The 21,740-nt window shown below is 44.5% G+C and overlaps 3 protein-coding genes across 5 annotated transcripts; 2 read left to right on the forward strand and 1 right to left on the reverse strand.

The window, feature by feature from the left end:
* The first annotated feature begins 237 nt into the window (after nucleotides 1-237).
* Nucleotides 238-11,573, forward strand: tmem91 (transmembrane protein 91). Of its 2 annotated transcripts, none has more exons than XM_047035449.1 (4): nucleotides 238-882; nucleotides 5,964-7,636; nucleotides 9,675-9,821; nucleotides 10,720-11,573. In XM_047035449.1, exons 2-4 carry the CDS (start codon nucleotides 7,232-7,234, stop codon nucleotides 10,873-10,875), a joined length of 708 nt encoding a protein of 235 aa, XP_046891405.1. In that variant the 5' UTR covers nucleotides 238-882; nucleotides 5,964-7,231; the 3' UTR covers nucleotides 10,876-11,573. The 2 variants fall into 2 exon arrangements, with proteins under 2 accessions (XP_046891405.1, XP_046891406.1); XM_047035450.1 differs by having other exon boundaries at nucleotides 5,967-7,636.
* Nucleotides 11,574-12,273: 700 nt separating this feature from the next.
* exosc5 (exosome component 5) lies at nucleotides 12,274-15,227 on the reverse strand. Of its 2 annotated transcripts, none has more exons than XM_047035452.1 (6): nucleotides 15,116-15,227; nucleotides 14,831-14,944; nucleotides 14,495-14,616; nucleotides 14,155-14,295; nucleotides 13,898-13,987; nucleotides 12,274-13,111 (listed from the first exon to the last, which is right to left on the reverse strand). In XM_047035452.1, the coding sequence occupies exons 1-6, from the start codon at nucleotides 15,210-15,212 to the stop codon at nucleotides 13,016-13,018; spliced, it is 660 nt and encodes a 219-aa protein (XP_046891408.1). In that variant the 5' UTR covers nucleotides 15,213-15,227; the 3' UTR covers nucleotides 12,274-13,015. The 2 variants fall into 2 exon arrangements, with proteins under 2 accessions (XP_046891408.1, XP_046891407.1); XM_047035451.1 differs by having other exon boundaries at nucleotides 14,831-14,983.
* A 26-nt stretch (nucleotides 15,228-15,253) lies between these two features.
* On the forward strand, nucleotides 15,254-20,921 carry bckdha (branched chain keto acid dehydrogenase E1 subunit alpha). The gene is made up of 8 exons (XM_047035447.1): nucleotides 15,254-15,657; nucleotides 17,888-18,064; nucleotides 18,310-18,396; nucleotides 18,483-18,591; nucleotides 19,155-19,316; nucleotides 19,418-19,624; nucleotides 19,731-19,872; nucleotides 20,279-20,921. The coding sequence occupies exons 1-8, from the start codon at nucleotides 15,544-15,546 to the stop codon at nucleotides 20,619-20,621; spliced, it is 1,341 nt and encodes a 446-aa protein (XP_046891403.1). The 5' UTR covers nucleotides 15,254-15,543; the 3' UTR covers nucleotides 20,622-20,921.
* The last annotated feature ends 819 nt before the right edge of the window (nucleotides 20,922-21,740 follow it).

Below are 21,740 nucleotides of genomic sequence, written 5' to 3' on the forward strand. Positions count from 1 at the left end.
ACTGTTTTTTCTCCCATTCTCCCTCTCTCTCATTGTCCTCTACACCTAGAATGTTCCACAGAGCTGGAACACTTCAAGGGCATTTCTGTTTTGGCTTGACCAGAGGTTCAGCTGCTCCCAGCTACAAGCGGTGCTCACGCTCCGACAGGCTCTAGGACCCTGCGACGGAATCCTGATAAGGTGGCACAAGATGAGAAAAGGCAAAAAGAGAGAGGGGGGAGAGAAAGAGCGACGCGGAGGAGGAGGGAGAGGAAGAGAAAGAGGAGCACACACAAAAGAGAGAGATGGAGAGCTGCTGCACTCTAGTTTGAAAGTCGCTGAAAAGGCTGAGTCTTAAAGAAGAAACTTGAGACAGCCTCGGTGGTATAAATACACCGCCGTGCATGGATTAAACAACACCTGCTCAAGGGGAAGGGGACCGAGACGGAATCAGAGAACACTGAGAGGGGTCACCGAGGACTGGGGAGAAGGCACACGCACCTCGTCACACGTGGGAACACAAGGCTCGGGAGTGATCTCTTTCTGTTTCGACCAAAACCGACATAGGACATCCACTCTGACTCACACACTCATCCACACTTAACAATCGCATCCTTCCTCTCTCTCTCTCTCTCTCTCTCTCTCTCTCTCTCTCTCTCTCTCTGTCTTTCTGACACTCACACACTCACACACACGGGGACCACATGCCTGAACTGCACATGCCCACTCTATAATGAGTCGCCCCTCAGCCTGCCTCTGCAGCTGGAACACGGGAGCCTTGGATGGTTGAAAGTGACCCGCTGAGATCCAGCTCTCCAGCCCTCAGCCCCCCCTCTGCTCCGCCATCAGACCAGGGGGACATTGAGTGGAGCAGGATTCACAGAGGAACCGCCACAGAGGCAGGTAAGAACACCTGAAGCAGGAAGAGAGACATACAGAGAGAGAGAAAGAGAAAGAGAGTTTCTGTTTCCATTTGATCCTGAATTGCACTGGATTGGAAATAACTGAGTTAGAAAATCCAGAATGTCATTCTCTTGGCGTGAAATTGTTCCGCGTGGGCTTGTTTGCGCTGAGGACTTCTGTCTGTAGAAGATGTTTAAGATCTTTGTGGCATTTCCCACCCACAGCTGTTCAATGTCGTTGTTTGTGTTGCGTGGGTTAGGAGTGTTTTGGACAGCCCGGGCTAAGGCAGTGACACAGCAAGGTGTTTAAAGCTGTGAAAACACCTATGGGAGAACACATCTTTAATCATAATCTCCTGATAAGAAACTTTACCTTCACCGTATATTATGATTCGTCTAAGTCTTTCATTTAAAACTGTCCATTTGGGGTTCAGCTTAATTAATGATCAGGTCAGCATTTGGTTGATTGAGCTGGGGGACTATCCTCAGAGCACGGCGCTTGATCCCTGTGAGATAAACAGTCCCATGGCTTGTTTTCCGTAGCCTCTGGGTCATTTCCATCACGTACGGAACAGTAATCTTGTCCTCGTCCTTCCGTGAACCATCACAGATGCACAATTCTAACATCATCACGCGTTGGCATTCAGTTGTGATGCCTTCTCAGGGAATGGCATGTGGGACACAACGAAAGGTTTCCTCCGTAAAGAGGAACATTGCCAACAAAGCGGAAAAACCCAAACGTTTTGTCCAGCCCCCCCCCCCCCACCACCCCCACACCCCCACACAACCACACACCCACACACCCACCCCCGCTCTGTGCACCTGCTGTGGTTGTCTGAGTCCGGCTGCTGGATGGAAGGAGGGGTCCCTCTGCTACATGTAGGTCACAGCCAATTAGCAGCTGTCTACTAACCCCCCTGTGGAAGAGGAAGGATGATGAAGAGGTTGTGTAATATGGGAGCACTCATGTTGATACCTGTGAGAGATAACCTGCACACACACACACACACACACAAACATTCAGACAGATGAGTGAACATAGATATTCACACACATGCATGCTCACAGACAAACACACACGCATGCATATCATGTGTTTATACCTTCCACCATGCAGGAAATAAATTACCAGTAGGTTAAAAACTACAAGCCTGCATGTGCTCATTAACAAGAGCAGAAAACATTGAATACGCTGCGTTCAGTACATTTACAATGTCCGTAATAATTGTCTGTTACAGACTGCACACCACTGACTCTATTCCCCTGTTTTCAGGCTGAAAGCAACATTTAATTCATGCACACAATTTGTACACACACAGACACACATGCTTAGAGGAATGTCCCAAACACAAGCACAGCAGCTGCAAGGGAACAGAGCATTGAAGCGCAACTAGCACACACAATACACACACAGGACATAAACATGTACAGACACATGGTACACACACACACACACAGAGAACACTTCTGCGCCATATGCCCCCTTTTCTCTCTCTGCTTCACAGAAAGAACAAAGTAAATCTCAAACCCCTGATCTCATTAGCATGATGCGTTCAAATGGCCACAGTAAGTACACCAGAACATGCTGACTCTACACACACACACACACACACATGCACTGGCACAGTCTAGCTGTAATCATGTGTGTATGTGTGCGTGTGCAAAGCCTAGAGTGGGCTGCACAGAGGCCTGATTACAGCCATGAGCTCGTCACCTCATTCACACATCCACCACTGGGGATTTACTAAGGGAGAAAAAACCTCCATCCTGTATCGTGACCATCTCGTTGTATTCGAATGGAATTCAGGAGGAATGACACATCCTCTCTGCTCTGCTAATGTGACAGCGGAAAGCTCCACTGGAAGGCAGAAAGGGCTGTGCTGGAATGATGAAGTCATAAGTTATCCAGTAAAGCAGTGGAACATTGAAATGGTAAATGAGCTGCTGGTTCATTTATCCTGCTGTGAATACACAATTCTTTGCTGAATGTGTTTCCATAGGAACGTGGTTTTGCAGTGGGATTCAGAGCTATGCAGCACACACAGTTTTTCCTGCAGTATCTTACACCCCCCCCCCCCACACACACACACACCCTCCCTGCACATCCAGTCCAATGTATGGCTCATTCAAATGGGATAAGGGCATGTGAAATCAATACATGTATCGCAGCTTCTACGCAGGTCACATTTAGCTATTCAGCCCCCTCTGCTTGTGCTATCATCAGCCCTCCATCAGTTTTATACATCGTGTCTTTTATGGAAGCTTGGGGACATTTATTGCACACCACCCCCGCAACCTTCCCAAACTTGCACCCCCCACCCGCACCCCACGTACGACTGGACCACAGTATCGTTGCTTGTACAGAATGTTCCCTCTGTGTGAGGCTCCAAGCTTCATCTACTCTGATAAATTACTGTAATTACTTCTCCTACTGAGCGTGGGAGGGTGTTTGTGTGTATATTTTCGTGTGCGTGCGTGTCAATGTGTGAGGAAGGATGGATGTGTGTGTGTGTACTTGATTGTGTATGTGTGTGTTTGTGTGTGTGTGAGAAAGTGCATGTATTCATATGTATACTTGCATGTGAGTGAGCGTAAGGGCAGGCGTGTCTCTCAGTGTGCTGGAGAAACGTACAGGATATTCATTCGAGAACATCCTCTTCCTTTTGTAACGTTGAGAACTCGTCATTGTAATGGAAGTTTAAAAAACGAGCAGTTGGAGCTGAAAGACAGATGCAGGGGTGAGAGAACAAAAGTGAGTGATGGAGGAGTCGAGGAGTCAAATAAAAGGAAAGACGAAGTAGAGAGAGAGAGAGAGAGAGAGAGAGAGAGAGAGAGATAGGGATGAAACAGAAGGAGAGGGGGAAGCGGGGAGAGACGGGGGAGGGAGAGGAAGCTGTGTAAAAGCGTTGTGGTGATTTGCAGCGCCGTCCTTGCAGTCTTCCCTGCACCTGACTGGATGTTTTATGTGTGTAGCAGAATCAGAGAGGGAGGCGGCTTATAATACAGCTGACCGAGGTGTTTTTATGGTGGCAAGGCAGGGGGGAGGGGGCCGCAATAAAGCTGAGTGCATCCCTCCTGAAAACCATCCTTGGGGGGGGGGGCAGGAGGGGGGGGAAAAGGTGTACATGCGTGTGCGTGTGTTTTTTTGTGTGTGTGCACACATGTGGCAATGTTTGCACCTGCTTGTTTGCATGTGTGTGAGCGTGGGATGGGAGAATGTGTGTGTGTGTGTGTGTGTGTGCGGGGGATGGGGTGCTTTGATGTGTGGATGGGTGCGTATGTGTGAACCAAGGAAGCCACTCACAGTCAGAGATGCCGCTGGAGTCAGAGAGCATGCTCTTGAATGATCACTGGGCCTTTTCAGTATTAGCAGGACTGTCCTTCCAGAAGGGAGGAGGAGGGAGGAGGAGGGAGGAAGGCATGAGATGAAGGGCGAGGAAGGGGGAGGTGGACAGGAAGGCACAGCAAAGCAATAATAGAGAGGACAGCAGCCCTCAGCACACTACCAGCGCACAGCCAGGAATTATTCAGAGCGTCTCCGAGCTGTGCATCGGAGCGTGGTACGACAACATACTAGATTCAATGCATTGAGGCACTTTGTGTGCAGCAGATGGAATTCTTACTGATTAGCCAACACAGAGATCTAAATATACATTATGTGTTCTTGTTTTAATGTAACAGCACGGCAGCTTCCTCGCCAACATCAGCTGCATTTTCCTCATTCAGTGCTGGGCAGATTGCTGCATTGGAAAGCATTTTTAAATTCAGATTTGAGTGAAAGAAAATGCATTAATTCCAATTGATTAGGTCTTTCAAGTAATTGTTTTAATCAATTCTATTGTTGCAATTAAACCATCTGAGTCACTTACCGTGGATTAGTCAGCGTTCGTCTCAGTTGCATACAGTGTCTAAATAATTCAAAGACAGCCGTGTAATTCTGACTTAAACTGTCACATCCAGACTATCTCTCTTTGCTTCCCCGCTGTTGCCTGAAGGCTTGCGGATTTCCTTTAGAACCTTCTCTCAGCACATTTCTGCACTACAATCACTTTATCCTCCATATCTAAAAAGTAAGAATAGATTCCTGACAAGGAGGCCGAATAAACTGTCACTCAAAGTTAAACTGTCAACATTTACAAAACTATCCAGAAGCTTCTCAAAATATTACAGTGATTATGAAGCATTATAAAAAGGTTGCGTTGTATAAGTATTGACTGAAAAACAAAGCAGCCCTGAGCAATGTCAGTGAGACCACGAGAAGCTGAGGTTTGGCTGAAGACTCACACTGCCTGGGGAAAGTCCTCACTTCCAACTGAATTAGTTTAACATTTGTTTTATATAAGAACTCCATCACATGACTCTACAGCTGGACAAATGGCAGCATGTTGTTGTGAAGGAATTCAGTGCAAATCAGTGTCAGGAGACCAAAAACAGACTACATCCAAGACTTTAAGACTGATGACATTTTAGTTCCATTTAGATCCGACCATGAGTGAAGATTGATTAACTTGACACCTAAACGACTGTTAGGGTTAGGGACGATGTTAAACTGGGCAGCTGAGCAGTGGTGTGTCCTGTGGGGTTTCATGGTGACTCAGCAGATCTCTGACAGCATCATGAACAGGCCTCTTCCTGAATCACGGCAGCAGACTATGAGTGCAGGATCGAGGCAAATCGCACGCCTGGAGGCCAGGTCAGATCCACTGGTCTGAGGACGAACTCTCGTCCTCACTCTAGGCTTTTGACTGAGAAAAGCAAGAAAAAAAATGAAATCATTTTCAATCAAAGGCAGAAGGCTGGACAGGAGCTAAATATACAAAAGGTTTGTTTTGAAAAATGTTCTCCCTGAGGCAGAGTGGACATGGTTAAATGTATTTGGACAGGTACCCTAATCCTGAGAGCACTTGTAATGCGCATGACCCTGTTAGTATGCGTATGTGAGTGTGTGTGTGTCCTGTCTGTTTGTCTGTGTGTGTTTGTGTGTCGGTGTGTGTGCATGTGTATGTGTAAGCGATGTGTCACTAAGGCAGGATGACGCTGAGGAGACTTGATGTTATGTGTGACCTTGTTTTCTTTTGGCAGCAGCACTGCAGCGGGTCGGTGGAGGAAAGTGAGGCCGGCCACAGGACACTGCACCGCCCAACTTAACGCCTGTCCTGAATGAAAACCTCTGACGGCACACGGGGCGCATTAAAAATACATCGTCCCTCAGGAGCGCTACTGTCGCGAGCAGCAAACTCAGAGCACACATAAATCAATAGTGGAGGACACCGATTTCTTTATTATCACTTCCCTCAGCAACGAGCTAACAACGGATACGTTCACAAACCGGCGGAGACGGACCAGTACACCCCTGCAATCCTTCTATGGATGCCAGGAGCCTTGTTGCTGTTTTAGATCGCCTAAAAATATGCGCTTAAACTCTTAATTCAAGGCTGTTGTGAGTTGAAAACAGTGTCGAAATTTTCTTCCGTTTATCTGACTGACTTCCTTCAATCCTCTTTCTTCGGTTTGTTTAGGGCCTTGTTGTGCTGCGTTATCTGACTGCTGATGAGAACACTGAGACAAATTGACAGCAAGCTGCATGAAAACGCAAGCTTCACAATTATGTCTCTCCACAATGGTTACTGAACTGCCGAGTCGCTATTTATCGTTCCATCCAAACAAGTTTTATCTTTGAAATGAAAACATTGTTCGGACCATTGGTCATGAAACCATGATACTCTGTCAGGATGCATGCTTGATCCGCAATTGGTATAGACAGTTTGCTTGACGGGAACCCAAACTTAAAATCATTTTCCACAGCTTCTGTCCCATGTTAATCAGGACACTCAATCTTCGGAATTGACATATCTGGAACCCATGTGAGAGAAAGAACATTAGCATATTCATGAGCACAGACAGACTCAATCATACGAAATGGGAGACAAGGACCCAGCCAGAAGCCATCACGGCCTGGAACAAATAGCTTCTGACATGTGAGGATAGGAGAATCTGCAGGAGAGCCTTGAGAGCTTAAATCTCCCATCGCGACCTCAGCATAACACGCAGAGCACACCAGAGCACAGCAGAGCAGAGTGGAAACCTGGCTAAGCCTGCCAGAGCTGGTCACTTTCATTATGCCATGGTTGCAGCATGTGTCCTCAGGTCTGAGAACAAGGCCTGTAATAGGAGTCAAATTAAAGAATTGGATTAAAGATGGATTATCACTGTACTAAAGCCAGCAAAGCAGCCGCTTTCGCTTAAATCCGGGAAACGCACTTCTGGGAAAAGGCTCTGGGGGAATTGATTTCTGGATTGCTGACTGTGGACGAGGCGGTCTCCTGTCCGGCCGCCGGTCACAGAGAGAGATGGAGAGTCAAGACGAGCTGGAGCACCCTCTCCTGAGGGAGAGCCCCAAGCACACTGGCGGACCCCCTGGCTCCCTGTTCAAGGGCATCTTGGTGAGGTGTGAGGAGGACAAGGCCTTCCCCCCGCTGGCCTGGAGGAGTTACTGCAGCGGGCCCCCTCAGCAGCAGCAGCAGTTACTGGACCCGTGCTCGCTGCCCCGCACACTGGAGTCCATGTACTCCCCGGCCCCCATCTGGGGTCACCCCGACTCCCTGGCCCTGCACAGGAAGGAGTACCTGGAGACCACCTTCGTGGACGTCCATCCAGGCTCTTCCCTGGAGAGGAAGCTGCAGGCGGAGGAGCAGGACAGCCACAGCGTGTCGTACAGCCTGGAGGACGAGGACGACCTGCTGCCTGACTTTGAGGTAAGAACCTCCACACACCAACACACACACACACTCCCCTTCCAAATGTCCAACAGGCACAACAGTACAGAGCAATTCCCTCCCAAAAAACTGCCCATGTAAACACGTAAACAAAAGCAGAACAGCCAGCAGGAAAACAGGACAGCTGGGTCAATTCCCATTGTAGTCTAGATCCCCCCCCCCCCCCCTCCTCCTGCTGCTACTGTTGATGCTCAGAGCGGGCAAAAAAAAAGGCGGGGTGAGTCACCGCCAGGTCACAGGCTCTGCTGCTCTCTCCAACTGGAGGGTCTCTCCTGCCGACATGGTTTCTGTCAACACTCCCAAGATACCCAGTTTATAAAGATGATTCTAGAATTGCAGGGGGGGGGGGGGGAATTGGAGTGGAATTTGTGAAAAGTACGAGAGAGGTTTGCAGTCAGCAACAGTGGAGAGCACTCTGTCGGAAAGGTGGAATGACATCAGACTCTCTGCCGGCTGGTGTACTGGTAATGACACCACTACTGTGACGGGCGCCAGGTCTATTTCACGCATCAGTGACCCTCGAGTGAAATGTAGAAATAGCTACGGACTCAAGGTTAGATGCTCTTCCCTACGTCACTTAGATCACTCATTTAGTGTGACTGAATCATCTTGTGCTGTTATTTGCCGAGCAGTTGTTTCAAGGTACATCTCTCATCAATGTACGGTAAAAATGTAAGGTCCAACTGCATATTTTTCCTGTCACGCGCACACAGACACAGACACACACATCACAATCCATTAAAGGAACGAGCTGCATCTGTCAGTGTGTATTTAACACGACATCTGAGTTTTTTCACCTAAAGGTCAAATCCAAAACCACTTCAAACAAAATCTTGTCAAGCACATTGGAGGCACTGGCAGTGCCTCAGTCGGTGGCCGAGGCCGAGGCACTGACCTGTGGGAATGCAGCCTGACTCTGATCCCCTACGCAGAAACACAGACAAGCTCTCTGTTTCCTTAGTTTCACAACAGAAATCCAGGTACAGCAGGGAGGCAAGGCCATTAGGCTTCCTGCTCAACAAGCTCTCCTGGGAACCGAACGGAAGGAGGTCAATCGACAGGGTTAGAGCAGGAGGGACAATCTCGGGTCTGTCCTGTGTGCGTGACATGAGCCTGTTTCTGGCTGCAGGTGCAGCCCCCCCCAGCCGACCGTCCTCAGAGAGCTGTCTTGGTATACGCCCCCCCACCCCCACCCCCACCCCCACCCCCAACCTTCATTTAACAAATCAGATCGATTTTTTGAAACATCTGACAACATTTGATCTGATTGAAAGAGACGACATGTACGACGTCACAGGAACACAAGCAGAGCACACTGGGACACTAGTCCTTCAGATTATTACAAGTGACAGCTGGTTAGGAGTTACCCTCTTGTGCCCTGTCTTTTTGTCATATCTTTGAAGCAGACAAAGAAAAGCCTTCTTGGTGTGTGTGTGTACTTGAGCCGGGGCGGGGGTGGGGGGGAGTGGGGGGGTGGGGACGACGATCAACAAAATGCTATGAATTATTCAAACAGCACATCCGCTGAAAATAAAACAGATTATTTTTTGCGCTGGAAGTAAAACAAGGAAAACAATCAGACAGGGTCATAGAGAAGAAGCCAGATTGAATATGTAGTCTTTTGTAAACGACTGAGTCACATAAAGCCTTAGGCAAGCAGCATAGCTGGTGGGTGCACATTCATGATAACCCCATTCAGTCACATTGTCTTACAAGCACCAGCAAAGCATTCTTTTTCTTCTAGAGGACATGTAAACATTGTTCACCAAAAATACATAATTTACTCTTTCAGCAAAATGTCGGTTTATCTGTTTAAACAAGACTGAAGCATACTGACCGTTGAGTACAAACAAATCAGGTGAAATGGAACATTGATGCGTTTGCAAGTACAGCAAAAACGGACATTGTTTATGAAGGCATCCGGTAAGAATGATGACAATGACACACATTTGAGTCCAAGCAGCAAAACGGTCCTGGATTCGCCAGGAGTTGAATGACCATATCCATGACCCCCCAGGACTCATCCAGCGAGGACTTCAGTGACACAGACAGCGATAGCAACTTCCCCCTGATGATCCCTCAGGATTACCTAGGCCTGGCCTTCTTCTCCATGCTCTGCTGTTTCTGGCCCCTGGGCATCGCTGCTTTCTACCTGTCCCAGAAGGTAACACACCACCGCACACCTGAAGACCAGTTTACCTTACCTTGACCGCAGCCTAGTGGCAGGTTACTGTTGACCCAGGAATCTGCTAGTCCATTTTAGGTTTTCTCCAGACAAAAATACATTTGGATTTGTACAGGTTTTTTTTTTTTTTTTACATTTGTACAGTCAATAGTAAAATTATGCTAGATGGAACTGCAGATGTTTATTTGTGGATCGACCAAAACAGGTTTATATTGGTCAAGAAGATATTACATAGTTAGTTGTCCAATAACATGGTCTTTTTTCTTCTACATAACCCATAATACATACCAGACCACAAGGACAACAAAGCAAATATATATACTTATACCCAAAAGAATTAAGGAAGAAGAAAAACGTAATGCAGTTTATCTTGACAAAAACACATTACCACCATCAATCTGCAGTAACAGACCTGCTCATCTGTTATCCGCTTCTTTGTGTCATCCTACCGTGGGAATCCGTCCGGGCCTCAGCTCTCTTTAGCATTTCAGAACAAAGTTACCTGGCATAGACCAAGGCCTTGTGCTCCAATCAATGACCTTCATTAAGGTTTAATTTGAGTCATAACAAGCAGGACCGGATGATAGATTTCCAATAGTGTTGAGCGCTATCTAAAATAGCGGTCACCATGAAAGATGGGCTGGGAATGAAGGGAGGGAAGGAGGAAGAGAATGATAAATGAGGGAGAAGAAGTAGGAGTCACTCCGAGATGGAACCCCTCATAGGTTAAGCGTGTGAACGGAGTGATGTGATTGGACAAAGACAGACTGAGGGGAGAGGAGGACAAAGACTGATGGACGGACATTTGACCTGCTCTTCTTTTTTTTCCCCCTCCTTTCGTCTGACCCAACAATCTGCTCTGTGGTTCTTTCCTCAGACTAACAAGGCGTCGGCCGAGGGGGACTTCCAGGGGGCGAGTGCCGCTTCGCGCCAGGCTCTGTGGCTCTCCGTCCTGTCCATCGTCTTTGGGATCATCACGTACATCTGTGCCATCGCTGCTCTCATCTCCTACCTGTCTGGAAAACCACCGTAAAGCCAGGATATCTATCATCCCAAACACAAACAGACCACACACACACACAACACCACACACACATTTCCATACATACACCAGCACATACCACCACTCTGCTGGGTACTGGGTATACTACAATCACACCCTTCACAACTTAACCCTGTATGGACAACTTACCCAGACGTGGAGAGCCCGGATAATAAGACATGAAACGTGGACACTGGATTGTGTTAGAGAAAGTAGTCCACATCCCAAATTCTGTGAAACTTAGCATATAAACCAGTAGGTAAAATGCAAGTGTGGCAATGTAAATATCATCATGGAACATGACAACCTAAGACTAATTCTGCAGTTTATTTAGACAGACCAGTTTGGCCCACCGGAATTTCCCATATGCCTGGGTGGTGCTGAGTGTAACGGTCATGGAGGGTGACGATGATGGACTCCGATAGATGTGTGCGAAGGTCATGACAAGGACACAGGAGGAGCCAATCCTAATAGACTTCAGTCTGGGACCCAGAGAAGGACACCCACAAGGACCCCCACAGAGAAAAACCGCTTCAGCAGGACAACCTATCAGCCAGCTCATCTGACTTCTCCCTTGAGTGTCTCTGAATAAAGTATAAACAGAATCATGTGCCAAATAGAAGAGAAGGAATAAAAAAAATAAACTGTTGGAGGGGGAAAAAAAAATCTCATAAAATAATTGACTTGGTAAAAACTATAACAGGACTATGGGAAGAACCAAGCTGAAAACGACATCTGATGGAAAAGTCTGAGAACGGCACAGGGCTGAAAGGGACTTGAGTGGTGGTTGAAGTTGCATTACAGCAGACAGAACTCTGGGGATCCTAAAATGAGTCACTCCATCAAGAGAAGATTCTCCGCAGAATTCCATTTCCTGCACCCCAAATATAGACCTTCCCCCTTTTCAGTACACAGCCACTTAGAGGACCACAATCCATGATGCACGGCTGACAATAACAGTTGTCTGGTACCCCACAATCATTTACTCATGCATATGCCAACACTACAGCACCATACTCTATTCTAAGAGGATGTCATTCCTTGTCCTTCATGTAAAAAAAACTTTAAAAAAACATTGTGTCTAAAAGGTGACCTGTTTTTGTTCTCACTGAAATGAAATGTCCTCTCGCCCCCTCCAAGAAATGCATGTATTGGTTTATTTTCCTTCCAGCCACAGCACATCTGCATGGGTGAATTTGCACTTAGCCCTGTTTATTATTTTCCAGGTGTTAATTTCCTTTCCTTGGTTTGGATAAACCCCAATGATACCAACAAACCCTTCTCTGGTTTTCAGTTTAGTATTACGTGTCCAATGTGCCATAAAGCGAGTGATGTTTGATGAAAAGCAAACAACACAGAGACTGTCAAAATAAAACTACTGACATTTTCTAAGTAAATATCTAGTTTTATAGCAATTACAGTAAGACACCAGTTATAAAATTCTAAGCAAATATTTTAGGGTTTCAAAACATCAGCGTTGTATCAAGACAGAGTTGACTGAATATCAACCAATACGATTTGATTCAAGCACTTCAAAATCACACAGACTACATCTTTTACAACGTGACTACACTATGCAGCATCAATAAAGCATCTTTGAACAGGGGCCTGTTCCATGAAGCGAGTTTACCGAAAAGACCAAGTTTGTGTCAGTTACTTTCCCTGACATTAAACCTGGCGTATTCGGTAATCATTCTTTATGGAACAGGCCTTATGTCTGACAATCCCAAGCAATTGTGTCAACACCCAGCCAGTTTCTTGTTAGTATACTTGAAACCGTGTATAGACTGGTTAACAATTATAAAAATTTCCATGCTATATAAAAAATAACTCTGTTTTCTGCACTGAGGAGTTAACTGAGGTCAGAGGTTAAAGCTAAGAGGAACCCCCTGGGATCTGGTGTACATGTACTCCTTGTTTTCACACCCATGTGTAATTAATTGTAAATATACCAAAAACAAGAAGTAAATTAATACAATAAATGCACTTGATGAAACGATACCTTGTTGTCCTTGATTTACAGATGTACGGGTGGTGCTATTTTAAATCAGATGAATCAAAAAGGACTGAATATTTTATTTAAAGATATGTTCGTTTGACATGACAGAAAAAAATGGGAACAGCTTCTCTGTTAGATGGTTTTGGAATATCGTTGCCTGACAGACTCTCTGTAGAACTGGAAGATCTTCTCTGAGGCTTTCTGGCTGACTGCTATGCACTGCTGAAGCTGTGGAAAGACAGAGGTTCCTGACCATTTAGTTGTGTCTCATCATCACAAGAAAAACTGACTGGTCATGAGACACTAAGGTCATTTGTGTTAGCTGAGTCAAGAGTCAGTGGTCATAACTAAGTTTGGAGACTTATCTACTTCCTCTCTCCAGAGGTTACACAAAGTGCATTCCTAGATCTATACTCTAGTCTCAAATCTTATTTGTCAGGTACACAGAACAACACATGGTCAGACTGGGCACTGACATTCTTAAGAAAAGACAACGCAAGCACCTGGCATAACATAACGTACACAGAACATAATTATGCTTAGCTTAAATAAGTGAAACTTCCTAAACATACAGATAGCAATAAATAATCCACTATACTAACCCTAATACTAAAACTTCCTAAATATACAGATAACAATAAATAATACAATATACTAACCCTAAATGCACATAGAATCTATTCAACCTATAACTTATTCTAACCTAGGTGGAGTACAGTACAATAGTGCCCAATTACAGATAGTGCAACCAGCAGCTGAGAGTGACAGTGTGTAAGTAACTAAGAGGACAATCAGTGACTAGGTCAATGACCATACAGGAGCCTGATGGCAAAGTACAGTGAGGTACAGTAGTGCAATGTTACTGATAGTGCGACCAGTAGCTGAAAGTGATGGTGTTTGAAGTGACTAGATCTATACATGGACTTCTAGGTGCACACGGAGCAACGTTTTCCTCACACACGCTAGTATATACAGAAAATCTGCATATCAACGTGTCAATAATAGGTTTCTTACCTCATGGACTGAAAAAGATCCTTTGGTAGATGACATCATCACTCTGTGCTCTGTGCTGTCAATAGCAAACGTCAACAAAGCTCGACTTTCCTAGATGGGGGGGGAGGGAGTTTGCAATCAAAACAGCATGTTCAAAACATCTTAACGTCAAAGATTTTCCAGACAGGGAGTGCAGAAAAAAATTAAACATTATTTTTGAATCCTAACGTTTTTATTTTTGAGTAACGTTTTTATTGTCTCTTTGTAGTTATGCTTACCTTCTCCTGAGTTAATGTGGGGTCAGTAATGATCTGACCCTCTGTGTCGATAGCACAGGTCACTCCACAAAAAAGGCAGCTCATTGGCAGTCCTGCATCCATCAGGGCCATGCAGGCAGCATTCAGGAAGCATGACAACAGCTGAGAGCTGGATAAGGAGGAGAAACTCAAACACGTCCAGAGGCCTTGGGACACAAGAGACCGCGTGGGTGCGGCCTAAGATAAGAGTTCTCCAAGGTGCTCGTGTTGACATTGCAAAGTCGCTTGTACCCATTTTTAAGTGTACAGATCTATACAACTACTTTGGTTCAACCACGAGTTACGTTTTACTAAAGGATACCGAGCCATCATCGTGAACGACTTGAAGGATGAGTGTGAGAGAGGAACGAGGATGAAGAGTCGAGAGTAAAGATGCCTCACAAGTTTCTCGCACACACTGCTCTCGTGCTCGCTCCATTACACCTAAAACAAGCGTGCAGATTGTAAGACAAATTATTATCAGACACGGCGTTTAGCTTGTTTGTTCTGATGCTGGCAGAGTTATACTACCACCTTGTGGTAAAATGTAAAATAACAAAAAGGGTAAGGGGCAAATTTCTGTGGGCTTATTAGGGGCTAGGTTTAGTCTCAGGTTTTAAATATGGTTTATTAAAAGCAATCACTTCTCTGTACTCACTTGGTAGTCCTACTTTGGGTCGTATTACTACCTCCAAAGTTGCTCTGTCGTAGATCTCCTTGCTGATTTTCACCTCTGCTGGTCCGTACACCCCTGCCAACACACTGGAATCCCCTTCGGAAAGACACACGGACACAGACAGATCGATTATACCTAAATAGCAGGCAAGCAAGCAGGCAAGCAAGCAGGCAGGCAAGCAACGGTTAACATGATGCTGATGGTCTCACTATGTAGCTAAATAGCCTTTCGTAATTGTGTTACTTGTCAATTCGATATAAAAAATACCTTGGACAAACGAGGAAGAGCCATCCGGTCGCGACAATAAACTTTGTTCACAGCCAAATTCCCTAAGCATGAGACACGGATTGTTACAGACCTCCATCTTGCAAAGCTTGTCGCATGCGTTTGACGTGCCTACTTTTTGTTGTCAACGATCCGAGCGCGCAATCATGACGCGTTTCATCTAATTCCAGACAGATTTCGATCCCAGTATTCTTCTTACAGATCTTTAAAAAATACATAGATTATCTAGCTCTGTGCAAGGCGTTAGGTGTAGGTTCTCTCGCTGTCACCTGATCAAGGTACAGTTTGTGCTTAAATGATACTGAGAGTAGGTCCGATATTTTGATCGACTCGATTCACTGTCCTTGGCTTGGCTTGTGCACGTCAAGTTAGCACTGCTAGCCTAGCTTCACCAGCGCACAACAGTGAAGATGGCGACCTTAAGATGCATAAATAATATGTATGGCGTCTGTTTTCGTGCAATTCGCTCAAAACCTGGTTTGAAATCATCAAGGCTTTTACAGCAGAGAGCGTTCAGAGTCAATGTAAGTGTGAAAAATGCAGTTGTTGTAACAGAGAATGTCGAAATATGAGTCAAATATTTTGACATTCTCATCTCAGCTCGAGTTGTTTCACAAGTTGTGCAGAGGAGTAACAGTCAGGTGAGGTAGCGGCTTGGTAAAGAAATACAAACTGTCACTTCCTATAGGACCAACTGCGTTGTTTGAGTATAGTGTTGGCATTCCCCTTTAGTAATTCACCTTCAACCGGTGTGTTTTGTGTAAAACAAATGTGTGTTTGTTTGCATGTCTACAACATGTTAGCTTGCCAGGTTGCGTGCCTGTTATTTCTCGCGTCCTGATTGGGCAGTGGCAGGGGTGTGGAAAGCCATGGGAACTACTGACAAAGTTAGAGCCGAAACTGTACCAGAGCCTGTTTAAGGAGAGCCTGCCCACTCCCTATTAAGCCCCATTGTACCAAATTTTGTTGCAGTTCCACCAGAGTTCCACTGGGAGTGATCGCGGTCGAGTGCAAAATGAATGGGAGTCTATGGAGCTAAACGGCTAAATTTGTCTCTTTCGCCTGATTGTCGTTGATAAATCTCAGATTTGATTATAGTTTTTGCATGTTCAACATGGATTACACGTCAAAAGTTGAATGAACGAGTACTTATGTCCTTTCGATTTCTTACGGGGTAAGTCGTTGTTGCCCATAACACACTAGCATTCTGCTAACGAATATTGATTGGTTAGTGAAGGACTGACTACGACCAGAGATCCCGCTTGATGGCATCCGAAGCAGAACCAGAATGTCAGAGCATTAGCAACATTAGCAACAACATTAGCAAGCCAAAACTCTTTCTAGCATTTGTATTGACAGGGAGAGCCTAACCTGTCAGCTGTGTTGTCGATGCCTCGAGAGTAATGTGAAAGTAACCAGAGCTTGCCGTCAAGCAGTAGCTCTGGTCGTACGATGTGTATGACGTCAATGCCATTTTCAAAGGATTTTTAGAACAGAAAGGCGACTTAAAAAAAAATCTAACACCCAGTGGTGTGTATTTTTTTTTGCCTCCCCTTTCGATTTCAGAATTCAAATTACTAGACAAAAAAATTATATCCTGAGAAAAGTGGATTTGGAGGGGTATTAGCTCCATAGACCTCCATTCATTCTGCACTCGACCGTTAGCGCCTTCATATGGAACTTGAGTGGAACTGCAACCAGTTCAGAACCCGGAAGTTTCCCGAGAGTGGGAGTTCTCTCTTTATTAGATATTCTCTGACTGTACTGTACTGCAGCTAGTGGTATGTGCCAGTGGAGCGAGTGGTACGTGACAGTGGCTAGTGGTAAATGCCAGTTACTGTTCTGTTGATAATAGTATGCAAGTGTCTCGTGGGAGTTGCATTGGGTGTCTTGCAGCTTTTGTTTTACTGTCATGTAACTGCCCCGCGGCCATTTTAGAACAGGAGAACAGGCTATAAACTTTTATTTTTTAAATGTGTGGCGGCCTGCGGAAACCCGTGGATGTCGCAGCCGGTCATTGTTGGCTATAAGCCATGAAAGATTGAAAATCGTTTCACGTCAAAATTGAAATGTTTGATGTTTTGTATAGTTGACACCCTAAACTTCATTGTAATGTACAAAAAGTATATGATTACTTATGAAAAACTGTTAATCTCAACGGTTTTTTGGACATGTCAGCTAGCAAGATTTTCAAGCCATGTCAAATCAAATGCTTAGTTTGCCTGCTCTTTTGAGTGCTGCAGCAGCCCATAACAACTGATCAATGAAATAACTTGCTGATAAGTTATGAATGCTTATACTTAAACTGACATCTACTTTTACAATGTCATTACGAACAAAATTATTTTCTCTCATATCTCTTTTTGTCACAGGTCGACTTTAAAACGATGTAACTTCAGTAGTGATAAAGATATCTGAGTGATTTAAACAGATTTGTATTCAGGACAGTGGGTAGTTTCCAATATAATACCCAGAAAGTACATTTGCAATCATAGGATGTCATTTATTGACATGGTTTTCATATGAAAATAATGAACTATTATTAACAACTATTTACTCAGAGTATCGAAATGCAAATTTAGGTTACCTATATAGACTTCAGTTATTACAATTAATGATATACGCCACTAGGAGGCGCTGATAACAACACAATGATGTGCATTAGATGTAGGAGAGTCTACAACGGTGGCTCAACGGTGTCGTCAATAAGGACCTATACCGGTAAATCATGTGAACAATGCTTTCATCTATCAGGAAGTCCAACACCAACAGCCTTTTGACTCAACCACAGAGAAGCCACAGTTTCCAGGAGCTTCTGCAGACTTTATCGAGCACCTGGAGTTCATCCAACCCAATGTTATCTCTGGCATCCCGATTTACAGGGTGATGGACAGGGCTGGGCAGATCATAAACCCGTCTGAAGACCCACAGGTGTGAAAACCCAGTTATCTAAAGACAACTGGTGTCATTACAGGCTACTGCAGGAAGCTGCGTACCTATGTATATTTACAACGTGACTCACTTCAGATAAAATTACATTTTGTGTTGAATGTACCTATTTTGAACACATTATTTTTAATTCCACATGGAACTGTTTACAGAATAATACATACCAGTAAAAAATTATATTTATGATTCATTTAATGATTGTATACCCCTCCTCCTTCTCACATCAGCTCTCCAAGGAAACAGTTTTGAACTTTTATCAGAAAATGACTCTGCTCAACACAATGGACCGCATTCTGTATGAATCTCAGAGGCAGGTAGGTGTCTAGGATCCTTATCTGTGAATGACTGAAAGGTGCTAAAAGCTATTTTTGAGAGATTATTAAGATTGTTATTATTTCAGGGTCGAATCTCCTTCTACATGACCAACTACGGAGAGGAGGGGACCCACATTGGCAGTGCTGCTGCTCTGGACCCTAACGACCTGGTCTTTGGCCAGTACAGGGAAGCTGGTGAGTATAGGAGTCAAATGGCTGAGCGGTTAGGGCATCGGGCTATTAATCAGAATGTTGCCGGGTCGGTTTGTCTGTGCCCAAATGATGTTGTGTCCTTGGGCAAGGCACTTCACCCTATTTGCCTCGGGGAAGAATGTCCCTGTACTTACTGAAAGTCACTCTGGATAAGAGTGTCTGCTAAATTACTAAATGTATTGAAACATTTGGTTATGGTGGTCGGAATTCAAAATGCTTCTCTGTAATAGTGAAATAAGATATGTCAACATGTTTATTTAGAGGAATATTGCACGAAGAAGCCAGAGTAAAATTAATATCGACATCATTTAGAGCAATACTGAAAATAGTATAAAGGTGGAAAATTAAAATTGAGTAAACTACAAGTTAAGTTAAATCCAGTTTGTGAATAGCTTGTGAATACTGTTTTGTTTATATATATATATAAACTTATTTCGAACACTTACTAGGTTCATAGATTACAAACATATAATAAAAACACGAGGTACATCATTTTCTGAGGAGGCTCAGACGCCAATGAGTCCACATCGTTTGTTGGTGCATAGGAGTACTTATGTACCGTGGGTTCCCCCTGGACATGTTCATGGCGCAGTGCTATGCCAACGCTGATGACCTCGGCAAAGGCAGGCAGATGCCTGTCCACTACGGTAGCAAGGACCTGAACTTCGTCACCATCTCTTCTCCTCTGGCCACGCAGATTCCTCAAGGTGAAACTCTTAGCTCAGGTCCAGGATTCATTGCCACCTTCCGGCCATGGAAAGCCTAGCTGTTAACCTCTTTGTGTGTCGACCCGTCTTCTGGCGTTTAGCTGCTGGGGCTGCCTATGCAGCCAAGAGGGAGAACTCAAACCGCGCGGTCATCTGCTACTTTGGAGAAGGAGCCGCTAGCGAGGGAGACGCCCATGCCGGCTTCAACTTCTCTGCCACTCTGGAATGCCCTCTCATATTCTTCTGTCGCAACAATGGATATGCCATCTCTACCCCCACCAACGAGCAGTACAGAGGGGACGGGATAGGTAAGGAGCTTCACAGTTTTTCCAAAATCTGGGCTGGGGCTGTATTGGCTGTGTGGGAATAAAAGTTGAAGAAAAAAAAACACCGCTCGTCTTCCTCCTCCTTCAGCTGCTCGTGGACCAGGATATGGCATGATGTCCATCCGTGTTGATGGCAATGATGTCTTTGCCGTGTACAATGCAACAAAAGAAGCCCGTCGCAGAGCTGTTGCAGAGAACCAGCCGTTCCTCATCGAGGCAATGACCTACAGGTCAGCTGTCACATGTATTACATGTGTATCACATGTCTATTAACCGTGGATTACAGTTGTGTTTACAGTAGAAAATAACTAAATCATCTGAAGTAGGGGTGGGAATCTTTTGGTACCTCACGATTCGATTCTTGGGGTCAAGAATCGATTAAAATAAATTCATGATTTTTATCCAAAAGGTTTTTGATAAAAAATAAATAATATTTTAAAAGTTTTTTTTACATTTGTGAATCGCTAGAAGACTTAATCGCGATTCAAATGCAATTCGATTCCTCCCCCCCCACCCCTTATCTAAAACAGTTTCTCATTGTCATTGTCTAACGCCCAACAACCAGTTTAACGCCCAACAACCAGTTTAACCGGTTTTCTCTAACTCTGTAGTTACCTTTTCTTTGCTTTTTCCCAGAATTGGTCACCACAGCACCAGTGACGACAGCTCAGCCTACCGCTCTGTGGATGAGGTGAATTACTGGGACAAGCAGGACCATCCCATCTCCCGCCTGAGACACTACATGAACGCCCACAGCTGGTGGAGCGAGGAGGACGAGCGGAGCTGGAGGAAGCAGTCCCGCAAGATGGTGATGGAGGCCTTTGAGAAGGCGGAGAAGAGGCTGAAACCTAACCCCGACCTGCTTTTCTCAGACGTGTACGAGGAGATGACCCCCATCCTGAACAAGCAGAAGGAGGCCATGTGGAGGCACGTGCACCAATACAAGGAGCATTACCCCCTCGACGTGTTCGAAAAGTAATAACCCTCAGATGGGCCAGCTGTACAGACCAGATATGGGAGTGAGGGGTTGTTGGTATATTAGTGTATGCATAACATTATAGTTGGAATTTTGAATTTTCCATGCTCTGTATTCAGACAAAATGTGGGAGTGAACTGAATTATAGTTTTCATGTACTCCGTTAGAGGCCTCTGGCTTTTGTGCCTTATAGAATCTGCCAGTGGTTTCTAAAATGTTTCAAGTTTATCGAATCAATGACCTTTCTGACTACATCTGAGCCTCATGCAAAGCAGGGAATTAGAAAGGTGTTACTTTTCAAATGTAAAACAAACCCATACTTTCTGTTACAAAGTAGTCTACTCAGTGATTGTGGTATTTAACATCTGTTTGAGGTGTTAAGTTTCTGTATGATAGCCTTTCCTTATTCTATGGTTTCATATATGAACAGCAATATAACGGTTTGTGTGCCATTTCTCAGTCAACTCTTTGAACAACATGAGGCAATTGTACACAAGTACAAAACCTGTCAAGTTAAGCATGTTTGTTTTGTGATAGCTTATAGATTGAGCTCATCTGAAAACATGAATAAAATTCCATGACAAAAAGAAACTGAAGTTTTACTTTCAAAACATGTTTTCCAAATGTGGAAAAATAATCTATACTAAAAACTGTTGTTCATTTAGCAGATGCTTTTATCAAAAGTTACGGGGGGGGGGGTTAGGCCTTAACTCTAACCACTGAGCTATACTCATCCCCTTTTCTAAAGCTGAGTGTCCTACAATAAACTACTCTAAATATTGACAGACCATACTGTACCTATAAAAAATGTTTTGCTTAAGTAAACACAAAAACCAAAGTTTGACAAACATTGTACAGTAGCTATATTCAACAAGCCCACAAGGTTAATGGTTATTACATGCTATTCATTGATGTGTATTTGCCCCTGCCACAATACAATATTTTATACTGGTGAAACATTGGTTAAAAGCAAATATTTGTTATTTAATGCACTTTATTCAAAAAAGTACTTCAGAAAAATTATACTTAAAAGAAATGTTTACATCCCTTTTGTTTCAAAATCCTGTCACATCACATTTCATATTCCCTGGATTCACTAGATGTCAAAGCCGTAGTAGTATA

The sequence above is a fragment of the Hypomesus transpacificus genome, chromosome 15 (genome assembly GCF_021917145.1).
Source record: "Hypomesus transpacificus isolate Combined female chromosome 15, fHypTra1, whole genome shotgun sequence".
NCBI lineage: Eukaryota > Metazoa > Chordata > Actinopteri > Osmeriformes > Osmeridae > Hypomesus > Hypomesus transpacificus.